We start from the raw sequence: 23,192 nt of genomic DNA, 5'->3' as shown, positions 1-23,192 counted from the left end.
CTCTCTCTGTCTCTATGCTTTTCCCTGCAGCAGTCCGTCAGACCCCACAGGCTGTTAGCTTTACTGTAGCTAACATAGCTAATTATAACAGGCTTCTCTTTTCTTCCTCCTACACTTAGCCGATTTGAACCCAAATGCCAAGCACAATTGAAATTAAATTTGTTTTCACAGAGAAGCGATTTATCTGTTTCATTTTATTAGTTTCACACAATAACCCATAGCTCAAAGCTCTTCTGCCGAGCCAAGCCGCCGCTGCTTTCTTTACCTACAATTTAAAACTGGAGCATTAATTCAAAGTGCATCAAAGGTGTTTGGTTACACTGAGCGGCTGCTAAAAGACTACACTCGCCAGCCAATCGGAATCAAGAATTCTCAGTGAGAGTGATAGACACTTCAATCAATAGACATGGCGGCCTGCGCTGCTGCACTGATGTATGTTACAGGCAGTTCCTCTTGTGGATAAATAAGAGTTCTATATGTCGCTAATCCCATTGATCTGGAATCTATATACCTAATCATGTCATTAGCTCTAACTCAGGCCCTTCTCCTTTTTCCTAATAAAGTGGCCCGCAGTCAAAGCGTGAGCGAGCTGTCCATCTTCATTCCCCTCTTTCACTGCTATGCTTGAGTAGGTCATGGGCTCGCTGGACCTCAGTTACTACATCCCTCACAAATCCAGACAGAATAACTGGAGCTAACAAAATTGACTGCTCATTTCATTCCACTTTTTAATGGATACTGCCCCATTTAAGCTGTATTTTGCCATTAATGGTGTGATATTAAGCGGTTGAGCTCTATTTTCCATATATCTTGTAACTGTTGTACAGTATAGTGCGTATTTAGGACTGGCTGCTCCTCCTATCTCCACATGTGTGTGCAGTTCCAGTAGTAGTAAAATAAGCTTTTATCATAAATCAGCCGGGGTTTTTTTTTGGTTTTTTTTTTTTCTGCCCTCTTTCTCTCTTACATGCTTTTGCAGTGAGTTAAAATTATAGCTGACTCCAATTTTCAAATTAATGGGTGTAAAATAATGGGTTTTAAGTGTGTAAAAGGTACTTCATTTCAATATCGTAATACCAGTGTGTCCAATTAATCACCGTTGCATGATGGGGCCCTGTGACTGGTAATATGTCACATATTACTGTGCCCTGAAAATATTTTTAATTTTATGTGCCTTAAATCTGAGTGAACACACTCAATAATGTAATATATCACACATGCTGCCGTGCCATACGATTCTGCTTGCCTAAGCTCAGTCACACATCACGCACTTTAAAACCCTTGGCTTCCATGTCAGGGAGGAGACAGTCAAAGAGGGGAGGGAGAGCAGGAGGTGGGGGTTGGAGGAAATAAAGTGCATATCTGAAGCTTTAAGGTCTATAAAAATACATAATATCATATATAATACTGTTATTTATCTTCAGACTAAAGCCTCTTAGGTCTGTGGCGATGAGTCTTTCCCTGAATCATACCTCATCTCTGAAGATTATACTTTCCATATACACTGATCAGCCACAACAATAAACAGGTAACTGGTTTTAATACGGTGTAAATATATATTCAAGTTTATTAGATCACCAGAATGCACATTGAGGACATTGTTATTCAGTGGAAAGAGGTGGAAATGAATGGGTAACAAAAGCTATATACATGTATAGAATGAGTGCATATCAAAAAAGTTGATTTTACTTTCCTGCCAGTCAATAACCTTGAAAAGCTGCTGCAAAAGAAACACACCCCTTTCCATTTAATGTGTGTAACGTGTGGTACAGTAGACCATTTAATAAGAAATAGTAGATATATTTTGTTTTCTTGCGCACTTTTCATTTCTTTGAAGTGCCCCAGCGTGCGGCCTTAGCACTGTTGGCCAACCCACTTGGGCACTCTGGGTAATAGCCTTTGCATCAGTGCTCAGAGCACCATGCATTCAAATGAAATATCAACTTGTCGCACCGCCAAGGAAGACGACAGCTGACTCTGCTGGGCCTGCCAGAATCCACTCTGTCCTCGGGGGTGGGGATGGGGGGAGCAGTCTCACTTTTATGGGATTTCAGGGAGGTTGCCATTGGAATCTGACCTTAGATGAGGTAATTGGGGAAAAGATGTATTTTAAGAATTATATAATAATTTAACTTGTGCTGTTTACTACATTTGCAATGCAAGCTCGTTTTAGTTGGCGTTTAGTGTGAGTGTAACTTTCAGCAATCTTCTCCCAGTCGGTGAGAAGTGGAGCCTGGGGGGATGCTGGAGCACAGAGCCTGTTCTTTAATTGATATTTATTGGCTGCAATTGCGTCTTTATCAAATGCAAATTGTTGAAGTGTTATTCGTAGCGCACAATAAAATCAATGTGCTCCAGTTTGCTTCGAGGGATAACCACATACCATGTCCTTCTCTAACAGTGCTGTTCCACAAGTTCAATCAATGGCATATCTTTGTGTTGAAAAGTGGAGAGGACATGAGGGCTCAGATGAAAAAAAAAAAAGATTTTTAAACAGCGCCATTTTAAGCAATATAATGGGGGGATTGGTTTGGTCAGAGATGATAATTACAGCAGGGGAAACATTGCATAATGATGCATCAAAAGGCCTGACAAAAGGGTTGACAAAACAAAAATACTCACAAAAGTAACACTCATGCATATAAATCACATCAACAGCTGCAACACCATGTCAATCAAACAATGCCAATATCACATCTACCTACGCACCAGCACGTTAGTCAGCCCAGCGATAGCAAAGTCCAAAATCACTGCTCTAAAATATGACAAAATGGAAACAACTGAAGGAATAACGTTAATGTTAGCTAAACTAAAGATAACAAATCAACCTCACCTTTAGATGTTAAGTTAAACTTGTTTCGATGCTGCATACTTTTTTAAGGTTACAGCCACAGAGTTCACAGGAGTTCGTAAGTCAAGTTCAACCAATCTAAACCTTTTAATTATCACATGAAACCTTATGCTGTTATGCAGTGTTGTGCCAGTTCATACTTAAATAGAACTAGTTCAATGTTCAGTTCATACAGATGAATAATAGTTAATTTTTTTTTAAATTTTGAACTAAGTTCACAGTACCAAAAATGAACTAGTTCATGTTCATTTGTTCTGTTTTTTTTAAATAAATAAAGGCCGATATTCTTTTTCAATAGAACCTCCTTCTACCCATCCATCACCAAATCATTGCCACTCCCAAACTAAATGAATTATTGTACACCACTGAAGAATTACAGGCATGAGTTACATTTAAAATCTGTATATAAATATAATCCGTCTGAGGCTTCACTTGTTGCTCATAAAACTGCTTCAAATGCTCAAACTGGCTTCAGCAGTGGTAGATGTGTCTGTACCGTCTGTAACGCTAGCACCAGCTAAGCTGGGCCGTGTCCATGGAGACGTCATGTGACGTGCCTTAAAATCGACGTAAACTGATTTCGTTCAGTTCAGTGCTCACTAAAAATATGAATGTTTTCAATTAACGCCGTTCATTGAACACATTCACACACAACACTGCTGTTATGGCTGTTTGTCATGTTCACAGAGAGAAAATGGAAACTTGTACATGAAGAAACTGTGTGAAGAATTTGTTAAAGTTACTGATCTTTGGGTCATGAATCATTAGGGTAAGGGGGACTCATTTGTTTCTTATATATTCACATTGCATTGCAAAATTATAATTCTAATTTCTTGGTGCAAGCTATTTTTGCAGGATAAACGGTGGTGAGGACATATCCCCAGTGTAAATTACACCTATGAGTGCATTGCATTGGGCTTTGCTAACACAAATTATAACTCAAATCTGTCATGGTTTGCCATGGCAGACACTTTTTGTTAGAGTTTGTTTGGACTTTCATCACTTCCTATTTTATTTTGTAGTTGGTTTCCTTGTGTGTCTAAATGTTTTTAATTCCTGTCTTGGTCCTGTTTCTCTGTGTGGTGATTGTCTGCCCCGCCCTAATGTGTTTCACCTGTGTTCAATCACCCTTGACTCCCTTGTGTCTATATAGTCTTTGTGCTCCCCTTTGTCTGTGTCAGTTCGTCTGTTCATGTCTGGTTTGTCCTCGGTCCGTTCATGTTGCCTGTTCTGTCGGCTGTGGTATCCCGTGTCTCCGGTTGTTGTTCCTTGTGTGCCCTCGTGCTTCGTTTTCTTGTTCTGTTGGTTCACCCATTTTGTAAGTTCTTCAGTTAATAAACATGTTTGCACCTCATTCCCCTGTATTGGCTGCGTTTGAATCCAAACCCCAAGAAATCCTGGGGAGTAGGCTACGACTGCAATGTGAAATAGGTTGCATAAAGCTTTCTATGGCTGGAGAGGGAGCTATGTGTGACCTGAGAAATTGTCTTAAGTGACGTCATTTGAGTCAGCATTGGTTGGGTCTGAATACTACTGAAGTTAAAAAAATGAAAATACTAATAAAAAAATGTATAGGATTCATTCTAGAATTATATACTGTAATTATAAAATCTATTTGCATAAGTTTAATTACATATTCAATTTAAATCAAGTTACCAACATTCTAGATGGATATTTAGCCACGGTCTTACCGGGGATGCAGTTTTTAGACGATTTCAGGAAACCTTTGTTGCCTGAGTGACATAGTTAGATATCTTGCAGAAAGTTAGTTACTTAGAGGTGGTCGATCTGGCCAAAAACTTATATGACAATCTCTTTTGGTAGAATCTCAATCCACGATCTGACTCACTGCATCCTGTTTCTGCTCTGATTTTATTGTGAAAGTCCTGACTGGAAGTTGTGATTCATATCTTTCCACCGCTTTGATGTTTCTTTGGGATGTTTGTCCACTCGCCCCGACAACCAATCACACTTTTTGCTTAGTTCTTATGGAGTATTCATTTGGGCAGTGCTACTATTTGTTTATGACGAGACTATACATAAGTGTTGTAATTAGAAAGTTCGGTCACTGCCCTGGCTCGTCCTGCTTCATGATTCCCTCGGCCCATGGATGGACTGTAACTCCGCTGTCTCGAACTGCAGCTGGTGGTTGGATGGTGGTTCTTGTCCTGCTCAGGTGGAGAACTGGTACATGTGCTGCTGTCACCAGCTGCGGTTAGCGGGCTAGCTGTTTAACAGTTAACAACGGGCTGGTTAGCAGGGATTGATCCTTTGAAATCAAATATCTAAATAAAGCCATCAGTATATGATTCAGCTGAAAAGTAGATCATATACCAAAGTGGGATCATCAGACCACCCACCCCTAGACTCCTTCCACAAAGTTCTATGACAAAAATAAATCTCTGTAACATGATTGTAAAACTTACAGCCCTCTGTAGAAAACAAACCCAACTGCCAGTCATACTTAAGTGTATAACAAATGAGAAAAACATACTGTATTTTAGATTTGAAAGTTTCTTCGGAACAGATTTACCTTTGTGATAATTACACTCAAGTTTACTTCTATGTCGATGTACTACAAGTTGTTCAAATCTCCAAGATTTAACTACTACAAGATATGAAATCTTCAAAGCCCTGCAGCTCTGATTGGTCATGCTCTACTAAGAAGAGAGAGCCAGGTAAACAGATGTGTGGGGCTTACCACATGAGATCAAATCTCTTCTGAGGGGGAACAGATTTGATAGCAGTGCCTGCGTGAACTGAGATTGCAGTATTTTGCTGATATTTTAGGTTTAGAAATTAATATCTTTTCTTCAAATAACCTTTTCTGTCTACTCCTAATTTTGCCAGTTTTCAATTAATGATGATACCAAGACATACATCTTTTTATTTCTATTACCCATTGGTTACTCATAATAGTTGTGACTAGGGGTGGGCGATATGGCAAAAATATCATATCATGATTTTTTAAAAATAAAATCACGATTTCGATTTTATCACGATCTTAAATTGGAAAAAGAAAAACAGACAATTTAGACCAAAGAACCTTTCTTAACATTTTATTTCAAATAGTCGCAGTTTTGCCTGCATGTGCAAACAACGTAAAGTTTAAGGTAAACAACAACAACATTCTAATAAAGTGCACTCTTGCAAAAGTAGTAACAGAAAGTAAAATATCAATCAAAGACATTACTGACAGTCATTTAAACAGGATTTATTTATCAAAACACTAAATAGCTTATTGATCAGTTGCAGAAAATCCAAACCAATTCCATATAATGGAGGTGGAATTTTTTTTAGCGACCAACTACGTTTGGCTTTCAGCCATGTGCTACCGCTACACACACAAACAAGGAGGCGGGTAGGAAAGCGTGTCACTGTCCGTAATTCGCTATGATTGGTCGGTCAGGTTGACGACGTCAATACGTCTGGTGCGTCAGTGCATCAGCATAGAACTGCAATTTATAGAATGTCCCCTAGACGATCCCACGATCTCTGCAGTTTGAAAGATCGTCTTCACGTTGTAATCCTTCACGATCTAATATCGTCATATCGCCCACCCCTAGTTGTGAGTGACAAAAAGGGGGGTATTTTTACACAGTGTACCTGTTTGTGCAACCTCTGATGCATGAAAGCAGAGGTAAACCTAAGTGGTGCCTGCACATAACACCACATTTAATGATTGAATAATCAATCCGTACTAAAGTGAAAGTCTCTCTTCATTCTGAGCTGTAAAACCTCCCATGGGAACCCAGTGTACACATGTCCAGTGGATTTCTATAACTCCTCTGTCTATGCAGAAATCCAGGCTTGAACCAATGCATGCTAATTAACGAAGCTGTCATGTGGAGAGCCAGTGGCTGAATTCTGTGGCTTTCTATCACATTGTACAGCCTAGAGTTTTCTGCCACATCAAATATGCCAGGATCGTTCTTTCTGTGTTTTAGAGCATGATCTGAGATGTAGTTTGCTTTCCCAGCGGGTTCACAACAGACCCTTCTAAATGCTCCAATGAGATTATCATTTAAGGAAAACTGATGAGTGTGTATGGTGCTATGGATACTTGGCCAGATCAGGGAGTACCTAATGGAGGTGATGGAAGTGGTGGTGAATCTATTGCTTTGAGGACTCAGGGGGTTTATTTATAGCGCACATTTTCATATTGCGTGTATCTTAACTCATTGTCATATACCCACCATCATTAGACCTGATTTACCTCCTCTTCGCTTAACTTCCTCAAGCTGCTCTACTTTTTGATTGCACTCTGGCATATTCATGAAAATCTAGCAAGATTTTGCATTATGTCTCTTTTGACTTCCAGACTTTTAACTTTGCATTAAACATAAAGTTTAGCACAACATTTGAATGTCCTTGTGGTTGTTAGAAGAAAATCTCAGAATTACCAACAGTGACTAAATTTCAGTACCCTTTAGTATGGTTGCCATTTTAGCTACTACTGAACTTCTACACTTAAAGAAAATCACATGGATTTATCCCATGTGATTATTTTGACAACAGGTGCACATGAATCATGTTTTGACATTTTGTTGTGCAGCCTCAGCAGAGCTCTTTGGTCTTGAAGTCCTTTCTAGTAGTCACATGGAACCTGTCACCAGGGCAGATCCGCTAAGTTTTGTGCAATATGGTATGCACTAGTGCACAGATGCTAATTAAATGTTCTGTAAACAACTGTGACTGCCACTACATGTTGCACTAGACCACCAACATCTCAGACCAAAACAAATGCTCCCCTTTCCCTTGTTCCCAGCAAGGTTTTATGTAAGGGAGGGCGACCACTTAACACACAATAAGAAGCAAGACTGAGTTACCCTGTGTACATGAGAGCCAAAAAAAACTATCCAGTCACAACTGTTAGCCCTCACTAGCATTGCTGTGATAGCATTGCTTCACAGCAATGATGGCGCTAGGCTTGATAGCAATAGCAATATTTGCAGAACAAATTCATAATACGGGTAACAGCAAGTTAGCTGTTATCGACTATAACCTATTGAATCATGCCTACTGTAGCCAGTCACTAATGAAAACAGACATGTAACATTAAGTAGCCATCATGTTACTTACACATAGAGGAGAAGAAAAGACAGTTCTGAGTCAAGACGGTGCCCTTTAGCAGCTCGTAGGGTTCTCCATCTCTGTAAAGGGCCAGACCAGTATTGGCTCCACAGTCAGACAGGGGAATAAATTCAGTCTTGGACTCATCCACGGGGACCTCCCACACAAATGACACTGACAGAGCTGGTAAAAACTTGGATAGATGGTTTGACAGGTCACTGGCAACCAGGATTTTAGCCAGTAATTCCCATGGCCAGTCCAGTCTCTGAGCCAAAAAACATGGTTTCTTCAATGGAGGAAATCAGCTTTCACCTGAACACTGTGCCATCTCACCTGTGGGTGGTCCCTGTGTCTTTCTAAACATAGAGAGGGACTCACATGCACATGCTGCAGGCACGGATACCAAAACAAAAAACAGAGAAACCCAGATTACAACACACACAGAGGGGGTGTGACTTCATTCTCTGTTCAGGATGCCATGACTACACTATCTTAACATAGAAAATTGTTTTTTGCTGTTATAGTATTGTTTAAAATATCGTTTACAGAACCTCTAATGTTACACAGGAGCCAGGAACTCTTCCTTATTGTTCTTTTCTTTTGTTCTTCATCAACTGTAAAATGTCAATTGCGACAGGTCAAAGTGTATTTTTTGTGCTTGTTTGGCTGTTTCAAGACTTAATACAAACCTGCCTGTACAGCGGTATGGAGTAATTAATAATGAATATAGCTTGTGATTAATGCAGATCATGTGCTACGCTGCATGGTTGCTACCCATTTTAGCATGAAATTGTCACAGTGTTGTGTGGAACCCTCCGAGTTGTGGAATAATGGTGCATACTAATGTGCTCTGCATACTATATGCCACAGCAGGTGAGCACAAAGAAATGATGCCATATATTAAAGCTATATATGAATCTTTACAGTTGTCATCAAAGAGCACTTAATATACTGTTTACTTTCAGCTGTCTGAGGACCAGTCAATGAGAATGCATACTGTATATGAAGATTATGATGCATTTGATTTTCAAATTTACACATCCACCATAATTATAGTCTCTCTCTGTCTATATATCTTGAATAACGTCTGTGTTTCCAAACTGTTCTATAAATATAGACGTCTCCAAAATTCATGTATCATGTAACACATCGCACCAGTAATATGATGCATTTCAGTTTGTATTCATGTCATTCACTTGCTGTCATTTTATAAACCTTGTCCAAAGTCAAACCAAATCAGAACATTTGGAGTGTGTGTGTGTGTGTGCGTTTGTGTTCCCTTGTACTGGTCTTGTGAGGGCTAATTTCAATTTTAGACATTGAGAGTGAGGACATTTATGGGAAGCGGGGACATTTTGTCCACAACTGACCTCTTCAGAGGGGCTGTTTGGGGGTTTGGAGTTGTTTTAATGGCTGAGGCTAGAATTATTTTTACTGTAGGTTAAGATAAGGGTTTTGGGGATATGTATGCAGTAGAGGTTGGGGATGCACTGTGTCAGTGAACCTGCTCACAAGTGCAGTAGTACAAATGTGTGTGTCATAGTCAGCTCCCTCTGGGCAGCTAACATCAGGTCAGTTTTTCATATCTTATATTTAATTATCCATTTCTGTATCTGATTTCTTTGTTCTGTCAGTGTGTGGTATTGACAGCCCATGTGTGAGAGGAGAGATAGGTGAAGGTGCTTTGTTCATATACACTTGCAGCCTGAAGCTTGTGCAATAACAGCACTTTAAAAACATTAAACGTGCTGTAGTAAATACAAAACATTGACTTATTAACTAAGAGGACACAGATAATTCAACCACCATCTAATGATTACATAAATATACAGAAAACATCTTACAATGTAATAAATCTCTCTCTTTCACACACCCACGCACATACACAGACACACAACCACACAATTATAATCTCCGCAATTAAACAAAAGACGTTGTCCCACCCCACGATTAAAAAAACTCCATGCATGTTGCAGCATTTATTATTAGAAAAGACTCGACCTTACATTTCCCTGTAATATAAAAATCCTAATTAGATTTCTGTTGCAAATACTGCTCTTCACATCTCCACAATGCTGCCTGTCGTCCCTGCCTCTACTCACTTCCCACTCACAAGCACTGCTATTTCAGCCGGTCCGAACAAAATTAACACCCTCCCCCTCCCTCTGTGCCATTGTAGGCTAGCACTTCATTGTTAATTGTCAAATCTGTGGCTGTTAGCAGCAAAGCAGCTGCACAAGAGCAGACAGATGCCCGAGGGGCGGCTAAAGTACATTCGAGAGCAGCATAGACGTGAGAAATGAATATCGGTAGTCTGAGCGTTGCTCAGAGTGAGACTGGTAGAGAGCCCTGGGTCAAGGGTGTGTCCCTTGACATATTGTGCAGTCAAAATCCATTAGGTCACCGACACATCTTTCAAAGTGTTAGATCTGTACTGCATGGTGTAAAATTTGAAATCAAACTAGATTGTTAGGTTATAAGGCTGACTGTCAGCTTTAATTTAAGGGTGTTTTTACATTAGGTGACTCACTCTGCTTTAAAAAAAAAAAAAAAAAAAAAAAAAAAAAAACATGACTGCCTTGCCTGAATGGGTAGAATCCTGGTCCTGCTGCTTTGCCCATAAATTTAAGGGCTATGTATGTGAAGAGGGGCTATGTATGTGAAGAGGGGCCATGAGTCCCTGAAACACCCTTAAGGCAGAACCTTAAACTTGTCAGTCGTTGCATTTACAGGGATTGTAAAGGTTAAGGTTGTCACTGATTGAGATAACATGATATTTATATTCATAGACATTGAAGTTTTAGTTCTAAATTGCTCTATGTGGATTTGTTAGAGGCAAGCTGCAGTTGTTCAGTAGTCAGGTTAATAGGCTAATCATTACAGTATAAAAGCCTTCAAGTATTTCGTGAGGGTGGAACTGTACAGTATATGTTTATGCAAATTTATCTGATGCATCTGATTTCCCTTTTCAAACCAACAATAGGGGTGAAAGGGATCTTGCACATAGTGTCAAAACTTCAAAGCTGAATGTGGGGGGCTTGAGCTTCACCTGAGAAAACAGTACTTTCACATGATCCCCTGAACCTTCTCAACTCCTCGGAGTTCTTAGTTGTTTCACAATTAAGCAGCGAATCTATTGGAATCTTCACCCAGAACAGATGTGTGGAATATTTGTCCAGATGTTCATTATCTTTGAGAAGTCTGTGTTCAGAATACTAATATGTTTGAGGACAGCAACAGTGTATAGTGAACTTATGCACTTTTGCAAAACCCAGTGTTGTGACCTGTGATTATATACAGACAAATGAAAAGATGACATGGGAAGCATAGATTGTGATTCTTGCTATAGCTAATTTAAGAGTCAGTACCATTACCAGCATTAGTAATTTTCCAAAAACATATATGTCCCCACTGTGTTATTACTGATGATAAGAGGAGAGGGACTCACATTGTCACTGGTGGGAGGATGCTGACATGTAATTCTTCACCCGAGTATAGGAGGAAGAAAGAACTTTATCTATGAGATCTGTATCTTTTAATGTAGCGGATTTCATATTTAGGCCTTTTTCAACTGCAACTGCATTCATGATGTTTTCCAGAAGATTGTGCTCCTTTACATAACCTTCATCTATTTATTTATTTTTATTATTATTCAATTGATTCAGCTCTTCTGGCAAGACTTTAAATGATTTCTCACAAGTTGTGAATCAGTTTTGCGATGCTGAATTTTTGTTTTGTCCATGGTTTATTTGCAAATACTGTGCAAATGTGATTTAATCTTTAGTAAATTCCTGTCTCATATTCTCTTACAGGTCCACTGCTGTGTGATGGACGACTGACACACCTCCTCTTTCCTCTCCTCCTCCTCTTGCGGGCTCCCCTGCTGTTCAGCTTTGGCGAGCGCACCTGCCCCAATAGCTGCAGATGTGAGGGGAAAACTGTCCATTGTGATTCATCTGGCTTCATAGATGTACCAGAAAACATCTCAATTGGCTGCCAGGGCCTCTCCCTGCGCTACAATGAACTGCACACCCTGCTACCATATCAATTCGCCCACCTCAGCCAGCTTCTCTGGATATACTTGGACCACAATCAGATTTCAGCTGTTGACAGTCGAGCATTCCAGGGGGTCCGCAGGCTTAAAGAGCTGATACTGAGCTCCAACAGGATCAAATCCCTGCACAATTCTACATTCCACGGGATTCCTAATCTTCGCAGTCTGGACTTGTCCTACAACAAACTGGAAATCCTGCAGCCAGGTCAATTCCATGGCTTACGCAAGCTGCAAAACCTACACCTACGCTCAAACGGTCTTTCCAACATCCCGATTCGAGCGTTCCTCGAGTGCCGAAGTTTGGAGTTTCTTGATTTGGGCTACAATCGAATCAAGGCTCTCACCCGCACCACCTTTTTGGGCCTACAGAAGCTGATGGAATTGCACCTGGAGCACAACCAGTTCTCACGGATCAACTTTTTTCTGTTTCCGCGCTTAGCCAACCTGAGATCACTGTATCTGCAGTGGAACCGCATTCGGGTGGTAAACCAGGGCCTTCCGTGGACTTGGTATACGCTGCAGAAACTTGATCTTTCAGGAAATGAAATCCAGACCCTGGACCCAGCTGTGTTTCACTGCTTGCCCAACCTTCAAGTCCTCAACCTGGAATCCAACAAACTGTCTAACGTGTCTCAGGAGGCGGTGTCGGCATGGATCTCGCTGACCTCCATCAGCCTTGCTGGGAACATGTGGGATTGTGGGACTGGCATATGCCCCCTTGTGGCTTGGTTGAGAAATTTTCGGGGAAGTAAAGACACCACTATGATATGCAGCAGCCCAAAGTATCTCCAGGGAGAAAAAATCATGGAGGCCACGAGGAACCACGGTATTTGTGAGGAGACTGATTACGTTCTGACTGAAACACCCTCACCAACGTCAGAGCTCATTTCTGAAGCCACTGCTGAACCAACCTTTGCCCCGACTAGCAGCTCTCCACCCATGCCACCAAGCAGCACCTTTGGTCCCCCCCCACCGTTCAGACCTCAACCTATCCCTCATCCTACTTTTCCGGGGCATATGAGCAAAAACCCTAGAGACTCAGTCGCTCGCACTCGACCCACTCACACACCACCCCCAGAGGTGGAGCACATGACTCTGCATAAGGTGGTGGTGGGCAGTGTGGCACTCTTCTTCACCATGTCCCTAATCTTGACAATTATCTATGTGTTGTGGCGGCGCTACCCGGGTGCAACCAGGTTGCTGCAGCAGCGATCCATGGTGGGGCGGAAGCGTCGCAAAAAGAGTCCAGAGCCAGAGCAGAACCTGAGCTCCCAGCTCCAAGAGTATTACATGAGCTACAACCCTGCTGCCACACCGGAAGCATTGGAGGTTCTAGGCAATGGCACTGGTTCCTGCACTTGCACAATTTCTGGCTCCAGGGAGTGTGAGGTATGATCCATCGCATCAGCCTAAAAATAAAAACTCAAAATCAAAATACAAAGGCTCAACACAGAGGTAAATCTTTTATCAAGTATTCCCTCTAAAAAGACACTGTTGAATCCCAGCTAAGCACCCCTTGATTTTTTGTTCATAACACGCTTGACTTCAAATGTTAGATGTCTCCAATTATTCAGGTTTTTATTCTTAAATTGAACCTAAAAGTGGAAACTCGAAGACAGCTAATCTGATCCAGTGGAAGCAATCTACACCTCGGGGTTCAGAGGATCGCAATATGACTATAATGCAATACTGACTTTTGTGTTCTCTGAGATTAATAGAGTGTGGCTTTAATTGCTGCTCTGCAACACACTATTCATCTCGGTATTATTTGTTATCTAAATTCTTACACCTTTTCAAAATCGTTGCTCATGGTGAATCCACTAAGGGGGACCGTGACTAATTGGACACCGTCTAACTATTTCACAGACACCACTCCACAGCAGCATGGCATGGCTCACACATGTTGAAGGAATATGTGTGGCGTTTGTGTTTGTATGTGTGTTTTGGGGGAGGGGAGGATGGATGTGTGCACTGCTACATTATACGCAGAATTTATTTTGCTGGGAATATTCATTTTATTTTATCAGTGCTAACTTTCAGACTGCCATAACTCTATTACGCTTGTTGTAAGACACAACATTATCAGTTTGTGCAACATCCACAGCAAGTGTTGATGAGGTGCACTGGTATGGATCAGAAGCTTTGCTTGAATTGCAGTGTTTAAAATGTCTAATTAAACAAAGAACTTGTTCATTACAAGGCTGAACATCAATTATAGGACACTAAGGTTTGTGATGTAGACTGTAACCGCCCTTCGGTGTTAAACTGAGTTTTGTCTGGAACAGTGCGCACCTCCTCAGCTGTGTGGGGAGATTTAATGTTAATCTTACAGACCAACCCAAAAATCTTATGATTTGGCTTAAATGTGGATCTCTCTGCTGTGATAAGGAGTATATTTATAAACCCGGGTAATTACAATCAACCCGGCGTGAAAACTCAGAATCATGGGTCATAGTTGTATAAATAATGCATAATTATGACAGCTTCAGCAATGGGTCTAGAAAGGTAATTAAAACACTGCTTGCTAAATATGTTGTTTAAAAAGATGTCAAATAAAAAGACGGCAAAATATCTGACACCAAAGGATCTTATACCACCTCAAATAGCAATTTATCTTCTTATTGCATGAAATAACAGTTGCTTTGACTCCTTTTCATAGAGACTCAAAATCTACGTTCTGAACATAGCGTTCAAAGCCTTCATTATCTCACTATTGTGAAGTTACAGTATATTATACAAATGGCAATTAGAAAAAGATTTACTACTTACATGAACATTTGAAATGAATCTTCCAGACAAATTATTATTGTTACTGCACCTTAGGCCCGGGCAATTAACGCAAGTATCAAAACGGACAATTAGAAGCTCTCACTCTCATGTTGGTTCATTTGGTCAATACTTTCCACAGCGCGTACATTCATGAACTGTCCCCTTAAAAAAATACTACCTCGTGTTCAGTCACGTGCCGCCGCCCCATCCAACTAACATTAGTCTGCGTTCATTCAAAGCGAAGCTGGCGATATGGATGACACCGATCCTCTGGCGCTCTGAACACGCTGCCGGTTTTGCGTGTGCGCGGCGGCTGCATCGCTAACATGCTGCAGCTTGCACGTGTGTGTGTGTGTGTGTGTTTGTGTCCAGACAGGCTGCGTTTCTGCTGCCAGCTCTATCTCTGTACATTGAGTTTGCCTTGGATAAGGCCGTCCATACTCAAATGTTGGATTTCTTTTCATTATAAACCTGATTAACCTTTTTTACCCTTGTTCAGAGCAAGACACACACACACACACACAGAGAGAGAGAGAGAGAGAGAGAGAGAGAGAGAGAGCACACGCACCGATAAAATACTGCCCTTCACTTGTTATTGACATAATATAATTATAGTCTGCATAGGGTTTCTGTTATGACTATGTAGTTCATGTGGCATCCACTGTCTCCACAAGTAGTTGCTAAAATGGTAAAACAACGATTTAAAAAATATTTATATATTTTCATGTCTAGGACAGATTCAGATACAGCCAAGACCAGTGCTCCCAATTCCGTGGGGCCGCCAAAAAATAATGTTTCTGAGTGTTTTAAAACTAAATGATCTTTCAGTTCAGTCCTGAATGTTCGGTTGTTATCATTAGAATAAAAAGTGCTCTGAAAATGTATTATTAAGCCTCTGTATTGTTATGGGGTCGGATGTGGTGCCGCCAACGCGTTTGAGATCTTTTGAGTGGGCCATTAGTCGGAAAAGGTTGAGAACCACTGGCCTAGACATTCAAACCATAGTGAAAGGTGTCAGTTTTACGTAATATTACTTGTGTGTTGTCAATATTGCTATCAGCAGGACTTTTCCCTGTCTATTTTTGCTTTGAACCACGCGTTGCTACGTGTGAAAAACAGGTGAGACGCCGAATATCTAGATCACCTAACGCAGCCATGAGGAGTGAGACAACTATAAGTGCCAAAGTAATCGTTCATTAATCGCAATCGAGGTAAAAGTTTGAAATAATCCTGATATTTATTTGAAGTCATATCACCCAGTCCTACTGTATCTCACTGAAGTTTTTACTTCACCAAAAAAAGGCATTAAAGATAAAAGTATTCAACAGGGATAACTGATTATGTGCAGCGCAGCAGATATTTTATTTGATGGGTCCTGTCAGTATTGCAGCATTAAGTGAAGGTCAGATAAATTTAAAGCAAGTCAACCAAGTCAAGTCTGTTCTCTGAGTCAGAAGTCTCTGATACTGACAAAGGAGCACTTCCAGCTTTTACCTTTTCACATCTAATGGTAAAACATGTTCTCAAGCTTCTAACATGCAGTTACTGCAATATTTTGTCACATCCTTCTTCATGTTCTGTTATCAGACAGAAAGCTTGACACCTAGTCTACTTAAATGATAAGCCCCACCATTTACCTCTGTAATGGGACTGTAGGGTTTGTGGAGATTGTGATTATAAGGGTAATGTATAAGCAATCTGAAAAGGTAGTGGCAAAGAGCAGTATTTTGAGGTTTCACGATGCACAACTGAAAGAAATTGCCTGTAGAAAGTGCCTCAGTGACGCATTCCCATTCACGAAACTGCAATTTGTGCTCACAATATGTATGCATATGATTTCGTAAGGTAGCAGCTAATTAAGCAATCAGTCACTGTTTTCTAGGTGCTCTGTTCAAGTGAATGAGCACTTCAAAAGGTACAGTCCAGTGGTGGTTAAGGGGCAAAACCAGTGTTAAATCTAAAGCCAATTAGGCTGCTCTTCATGCAGAAAGTTTTGCCTCCTCTCAGCAATTCAGCAGTTCCACTTAACTTATTTCTTGTTTCAATTTCAACTCATGACAAGGCGAAGAAGTTTAGATTTTTTTTAAATTTTTTTTTTAATGAAAAGTTTGCAGAGGAAAACTTTATGCTTCGAGATGAGGTGCAGCTTGATCTAAACGCCTATGCTGTGAAACTCCATTGTCATCCAAAAACTCATAAAAGAATGATCGTCTTTCTTTTTTTTTTTTTTTTAAATCACAGAACCAGGTTCATGAGCATGTTCACTGACATCTGCCCTGTTCTGAGAGCCACTCGCCAGAGAGCTGCAGCCTCCTCAGAATGAGCAAAGCTGGGGCTTGTGCATTGTGCATGCAAACAGAGAGCAAAAATCACTGTTATTGTTTGCTTGCTTGATATGTGGGGCTCATCAGAGACCCTTAAACTGCAAGTTGAGCAAGGCCATTATTTTCATTGTCTTGATTTGCAGTTTTGCAGCCAAAGTTCAGCTTAATTTAACTTTGACCCCTAATACGGTGACTGTCATGGCATCGGCGCGGCATTGACAGGAGGCAGAGGTTATGGCAGTGTCACTGTCACTGTAGAAAAGAACGTAGGAGGTTAATTTAGTGCGTCTCTGAATTCAAAGACTTATCTGCCTTCTTCTCTGCAATCCCTCTGGGACGTGGGTAAAAAACAAAACCATGGCAGAAAATTTATATTGTGATTATCTACATTTCAAAGTCATCTGTGGCATCCAAACTAGCTGCTTTCTAGAATGGGTCCAAAACATAAGAATGATATGATTGATGTCTTTGAAAAAAAAAAAAAAAAGAAACATAAATAAATAAGATTTGTTCCAAACCTGTCATTAATGTATAATAAACTTGAAGCTGCTGCCATGCGCTGTGCTAAATATAATATGTCATCAACAAATTCACATGATGGCACGCCAATTTATTTTTGAACCTGAAGACAGGCTGAGAAAAGGCTGTGAGACCCAGGTTTATGCTGTCTGCTGTGTTAGTCAAACATCTGGCACCAGTACACAGCTTAACTGCAGTTTGCTGCACAACGAAAGTGCTGTTGTGGTTTTCTCACGGCACTGCAAATATTTCTGTAGCAATCAGCATCAGCAAGTATTGTCTCTAGCTACATAACTATAATCCAAATCTCATTATGCCAAAAACAATCTCTCCTTTTCAGCATCACTGATGGGTGTCTACAGTTTTTTTTTTTGTTTCGGGGGGGGGGGGCTCTAGACTGTAGCTTATTTCAGGTGTTTAATAATTGAAAATCTGGCATCAGACTGGCTTACTTTGAAAGTGCCATCTTGCTGGTCGGCACAGCTGGCCGTGCCTTTCATTATGTCTCCGCACAGAGCCACCGGTCCCTGTGGACGGCAATGTGGAAGAACGAACGCCAGCACACAATTTTACCCTGCTGTAGCTAGGGGTTCTGTGAGGTATTGTCGAGAGCGGTACAGAATGGTGTCCGAGCCCGGCTGGAAAAAAGGGTTGAACAGTTCTCTGTCTCTTTCACTTTGGTTTTTTTTATAGGTTTAGACGCTGGGAACTCAAAAGCCCCTGCAAACCCAGGCGAGTGTTATCATTTTTACTCTGGCTGATTAGACTTCCGCTCAGGTTGAAGTTGGATGCAGCTATGTTTGCTGAGATCACCTAAATCCATTCACTAATGCTGCACTCACAACTGTGCAGAATATAAATATGAGCAGTTGAATGGGAAATACAGTTCTGGCTTTCTTGAGAAGAGGGGTTATTGGGAATTTCTGACAGCTACAATATCTTCCCACTTGGAGAAAAGAACAGAAGTATGAACAAACTGCTCCCGAAATAACCACAAAGCCATCAGCTCTGGCTAATCCAATGCTAATCCAATCAGCTATATTGTTTATATTTGGTAGGTTGGAATTATTAATTGTTTTAGTATTGAAATTGTGATTTAGAAGGGTGCAATTTTCAAAACACCAGAGCCAGAGTTGTGATTGTAACTCACATAATTAACAGTGGCTTAAAAATAGGGGTGATGGCAATACTGTGATTGATTCAAATCATCAATAGTGGTGGAGTTAATCTTCAAAGAAGGCAAGTGTCGGAGCCAACTCTGATTAGGCAGTCCAGAGTCTGTCAACGGATCTGTGTCCAAACAAAGTTCTGGATAACGATGGATTTGCCTTTAAAAACAGAGGCCAACACTTTGGTTTGACAGAAGACATTTAGCCTGTGGTGGCAGCCAGTAAATCACCGCAAACACTCTCATTTCATTATTGCTTTTAACTTGAAACACAAAGCCGTCTACTCCCACGCACTTTTCTCTGCTTCTTTCTGTTGGGACAGACAGTGACAGTGACCTAATTTCAATTTGCATTTCAGTGGACTTGAACTTCACTGAGTGGTTTGGCACAGAGGGCGCTGGAATAACAGCCTGGAAATGGTCCCACCTTCTCTATTCAGAATTGAATTGTGACACCAAGAATCAGAATCGAATTGAACAGGAACTCGCAGAGCCTTTTTTACATGAACCATCTAGTGCTAGAAACTGGTTTAACCATCCTGGAGTAAGGGTTGTAACAACTGTGTGTTTTGCCCATTCTGCTGTCACAGTGTAAGTGCAGCATTACTCAGTCAGAAAAATGTCAATCAAGCACAGTCCGCACACGCCCACACAGTCATTACAAGAGGTCTAATCAGAGACACAAGTGAAAACATTCATGTGGGTGAACCATGTCTAGCTTTCAAATATGACAATTAAACACTCAGTGGTATAGTATGGTTTCAATATGAACATGTTAGATCACACCATTTTATCGTCCACTATTGCTCGACTCAATAGTCAATTTTTCTATTCAATGACTAATGCTGTACCGTAGATCTATCCAAGCAATACTATTTATATACTATAGATTCTCGCGGTGGGTCGTGCTTTACTGATTAACTAGGTTAGTAATTAAGAAAAAAGAAATGCGTCTAGAAAAGTAGTGCATGCATTGGGGAAAAAAACATAATCCATGGTATTTTAAACCCTGCAAGGTCCTGTAGTGCTTAAGTGTTACCTGGCTGTATTTCAACCACAGTTACTCAAAAGAACACTTGGATATTATTGCTGGAAGTGTTACATGTCTGTCATTTTTTAAGCATAAATGGCTCACTTTCTACCAGCAAATGGAGCTTAAAGATGTTCTGCTTTATACTTCCTGACTAACAGATTTAAAGTGATGAAGATAAAAACACAATGAAGCTAAAAACCTTATTTCCATTGTGGTCCTCTCAAGGGTTAAAGGGGGGGGGGGGTAAAATGGCTGATATTCAAGTCAGACAAGACAGGTCAAAACACATGTAATCGCAAATAAATGAATAAAGATACAAACAAATCGTCAAGACAGAGAGACTGATGGTCATCAACTATTTCTTTACCAAATATTATATATAAAAATGTATTTTTGCCAATGAAACTCTTGAACTAAAAGGGATAACTTTAGTAAAACTACCCCTTGGACGGTTAATAACCAGGAGCTGTGTTCTTTACCGCTTTGAAAGTGAGACCTGACTTCATTTGGATAATTTCTCTCTCCACTGTGTGTGTCAGATCTGGATGTGTTCAAGGAGAACCTTTTGGAGATAAACCTAATAAGCTTGTTTTGGGCAGTCTGCAGTTGTTTCTAATGAGTTGGGACAACTGCTGTACCAGAAGGTGGCAACATACTGTAATCAATGTGACACTGAACTAAAACCCAGGACAGAATTTCTTATGTTACACTATCAAGCAGGACTGCTTTCCTTTCTGGGTGCTTTTAGTGTCACGGCCTTTGCTGAGAGCTGACTATCCAAGATACAACCTCAATAATTAACAGTGGTTTTCGTCAGTATGACGTTTGACCTATCTTTACTGAAACTGTCTTAGCTTGACTCATGATCCAAATAGATTGGTCTGAGTTTTCCCTAAATGAAGAGAAGGTTTATCATCAGACAGCAAATCAACAATCTTCTCCACCGCGCCACTCAGCAAATTTTCCACAGAAGTTTTATTTTTATGAAACCTTACCAAAACAGCATCATCTGCATAAACCGAGAGGTCACATGAAGAGGAAGGTTTTAGGCCACAATAAAAAGAATAATGGCCCCAGGATACTCTTTGAGAGACCTGACAAATTATGGGTTGAAAACAGCAAAAGCACTAATTTTGATACCCACCTGTAAGATAGGACTGAATCTATTTGAAGGCTGCTTAAGGCTCTTAACTGTATATAGCAAGATCCCATAGTCAACAGTGTGAAAGGACTTTTGTAGCTCAAGCCGGACCATACTGCAGAGCTTGGCTGCGTCAAAATACAGGTTTCAACTGAATCTTGAACAGTGAACTTTTTTTTTTAATACCACATAGTGAGTGACAACTCTGCACCTGACTTTCATTGTAAAAGTCAGAATGACGCAGAACCTCCTCATTTAGATTACTTGCAACTGTTGTAGAATAAACATCAAAATTTCATTTGACGTAACTCTTTCAATAAGGATTTAATTTTTTGCGAATAGGAGTGGGCTCAGTTTTTAAACTCTTGCTAAAAGTCCTTCAAGGGCTTTCAAAAGCTTTTGTGGATGCTTTCAATGCTGAATGCTGTCTAAAAATATTTCTGTGCATTCCTAGTTAGAAAAGTTAGAAAATGACTATTGTACCAACATACAACATACAACACTCAAAGTGACATTGAACTAAATCCCAGGCCAGAATTTTTGACGTTATACTTTCCTTTCTGCTTTTTGTGACACGGCCTTTGCTGAGATCTGACTATTGAAGATACAACCTAAATAATTAACAGTAGTTTTAGTGAGGATAACTGTTTGACCTACTTTTACTGAAGTTTAGTTATCAAAACAGCATCATCCACATAAAGAAAGAGGTCACATGAAGAGCTCTAAGCCACAATAAAAAGAGTAATGGCCAGGATACTCCCCTGAGGGACCTCACAATTTATGGGCTTTGAACCAGAAAGATGTCAAATTTTGATACGCACCTGTCAGATAGGACTGAATCCATTTGAAGGCTGCTGTAGCTCTTAATCGTATACAACAAGATCCCTGTGCTCGACTGTAACAAAGGACTTTTGGAGCTTAAGCAGGACCATGCCATAGAGCTTACCTTAGTCTACGTCCTTCCTGATGTTCACAGTACAATGCAAGTTTTTCTAAGTCCTTACTATAACTCATACAATATAATTTGACTCCTTATATATTCTTCATTCTGTTCATGAATGATCCTCTCAATGACTTGAGAACACGCATAAAATTGAACCCGTCCTATAGTTTCCTTTATCTAATTTTTTTTTAGAGTGGGATAACTCAGGCACTTTTAAAATCAGTTGAAACTTTTCCCTGTTCAATTTGACAGATTAATTATATCAGCTATTTAAGGAGCATTTCTACTGGCTTTATTTTATATATATATATATATATATATATATATATATATATAGGTCGGCACCTGACTCTCATTATAAAAGCCAGAATAACAAGGATGTCTCTGTAAAATAAACATCTAAAATGTCATTTCACTTCACTCTTTACAAAAGGATCTTGTCTTTAGCTAATACTTTTACTACTACTTTGAACCCTTGCAATATCTTAAGTCCTTCAAGGGTTTTCAAAGCTTTTGTGGATCCTTTCAATGCTCAGTTTTTTTCATTAAAGAATTACTTTTTAGCCTCTGGCCACCTTGATGAGAGCAGCTTTATTATGATTTTTAAGTAATCTTATTCTTACTGTATTGTTGTATCTAAAAACATTTCCATATGTTTTCCCATTTACAAACATTTAAATATGATCAATAAGACTGCAATTATTGACAATGCTATTAGTAATTCTTATCCTGTCTGACACAAGAAACACAGTAATGGTTTGAGTAGTCGTCGTAACCCTGGATTCATTAATCAACTGATAATGGCCATTCATAGAAATGCTTAAGGCTTTATACACACAACTGTCAGAGCTGGTAAAAATCATTTTGACCTGGTGGACATTAAGCCCTCTTTAGAACACTGTATAGTTTTCAATGTTAAAGTCAGGAATAGAGTCCTCAAGCTATGTCTCCGTAAAAAAAATAAAAATGGCAACCTTGCCGTTTCAGCAGAGGGCAAATTTCATGTCTCGCCGGGAAAAGGCTGTTGATGCTCAAGTGCAATAGGCCAAGTCTGGTCAAGGCAAATAATGCTCTGAAGTCATATTTTGAGCAGTCATTTAACAAAAGCCACAATCTTCCCCTAACCTTAACCAAATAGTTTTTGTTGACTAGACCTAACCGCAAACAGGCCTTTGGTTGCGAACATCAGTCATACAGACAGGCTCTTTATATGTCCGCTTCCACTCCAACCATGTCCTGGTGACTCCACTACCGTTAATAAATGCAAGGGCTTCGATCATCAAAAAAAGTCCCTCAATTTAATGTAATTGGGAAAGC

General features: G+C 40.1%; 1 protein-coding gene across 1 annotated transcript in view; it reads left to right on the top strand.

Moving 5' to 3' along the window:
• lrrtm4l1 (leucine rich repeat transmembrane neuronal 4 like 1) overlaps positions 1-23,192 on the top strand; it is a 57,062-nt gene that overhangs the window by 7,210 nt on the left and 26,660 nt on the right. Inside the window, exon 2 of the mRNA XM_023399460.2 lies at positions 11,737-13,367. Within this exon, the coding sequence (XP_023255228.1) occupies positions 11,737-13,367 (1,631 nt within the window). The remainder of the gene's footprint in view (positions 1-11,736; positions 13,368-23,192) is intronic.

The sequence above is a fragment of the Seriola lalandi genome, unplaced genomic scaffold (genome assembly GCF_002814215.2).
Source record: "Seriola lalandi dorsalis isolate HSWRI2012SDOR001 ecotype SW California unplaced genomic scaffold, Sedor1 jcf7180002051954, whole genome shotgun sequence".
Taxonomy (NCBI): Eukaryota; Metazoa; Chordata; class Actinopteri; order Carangiformes; family Carangidae; genus Seriola; species Seriola lalandi.
The sequence above is the reverse complement of the archived record's forward strand: the minus strand, read 5'-3'. Positions and strand labels throughout refer to the sequence as shown.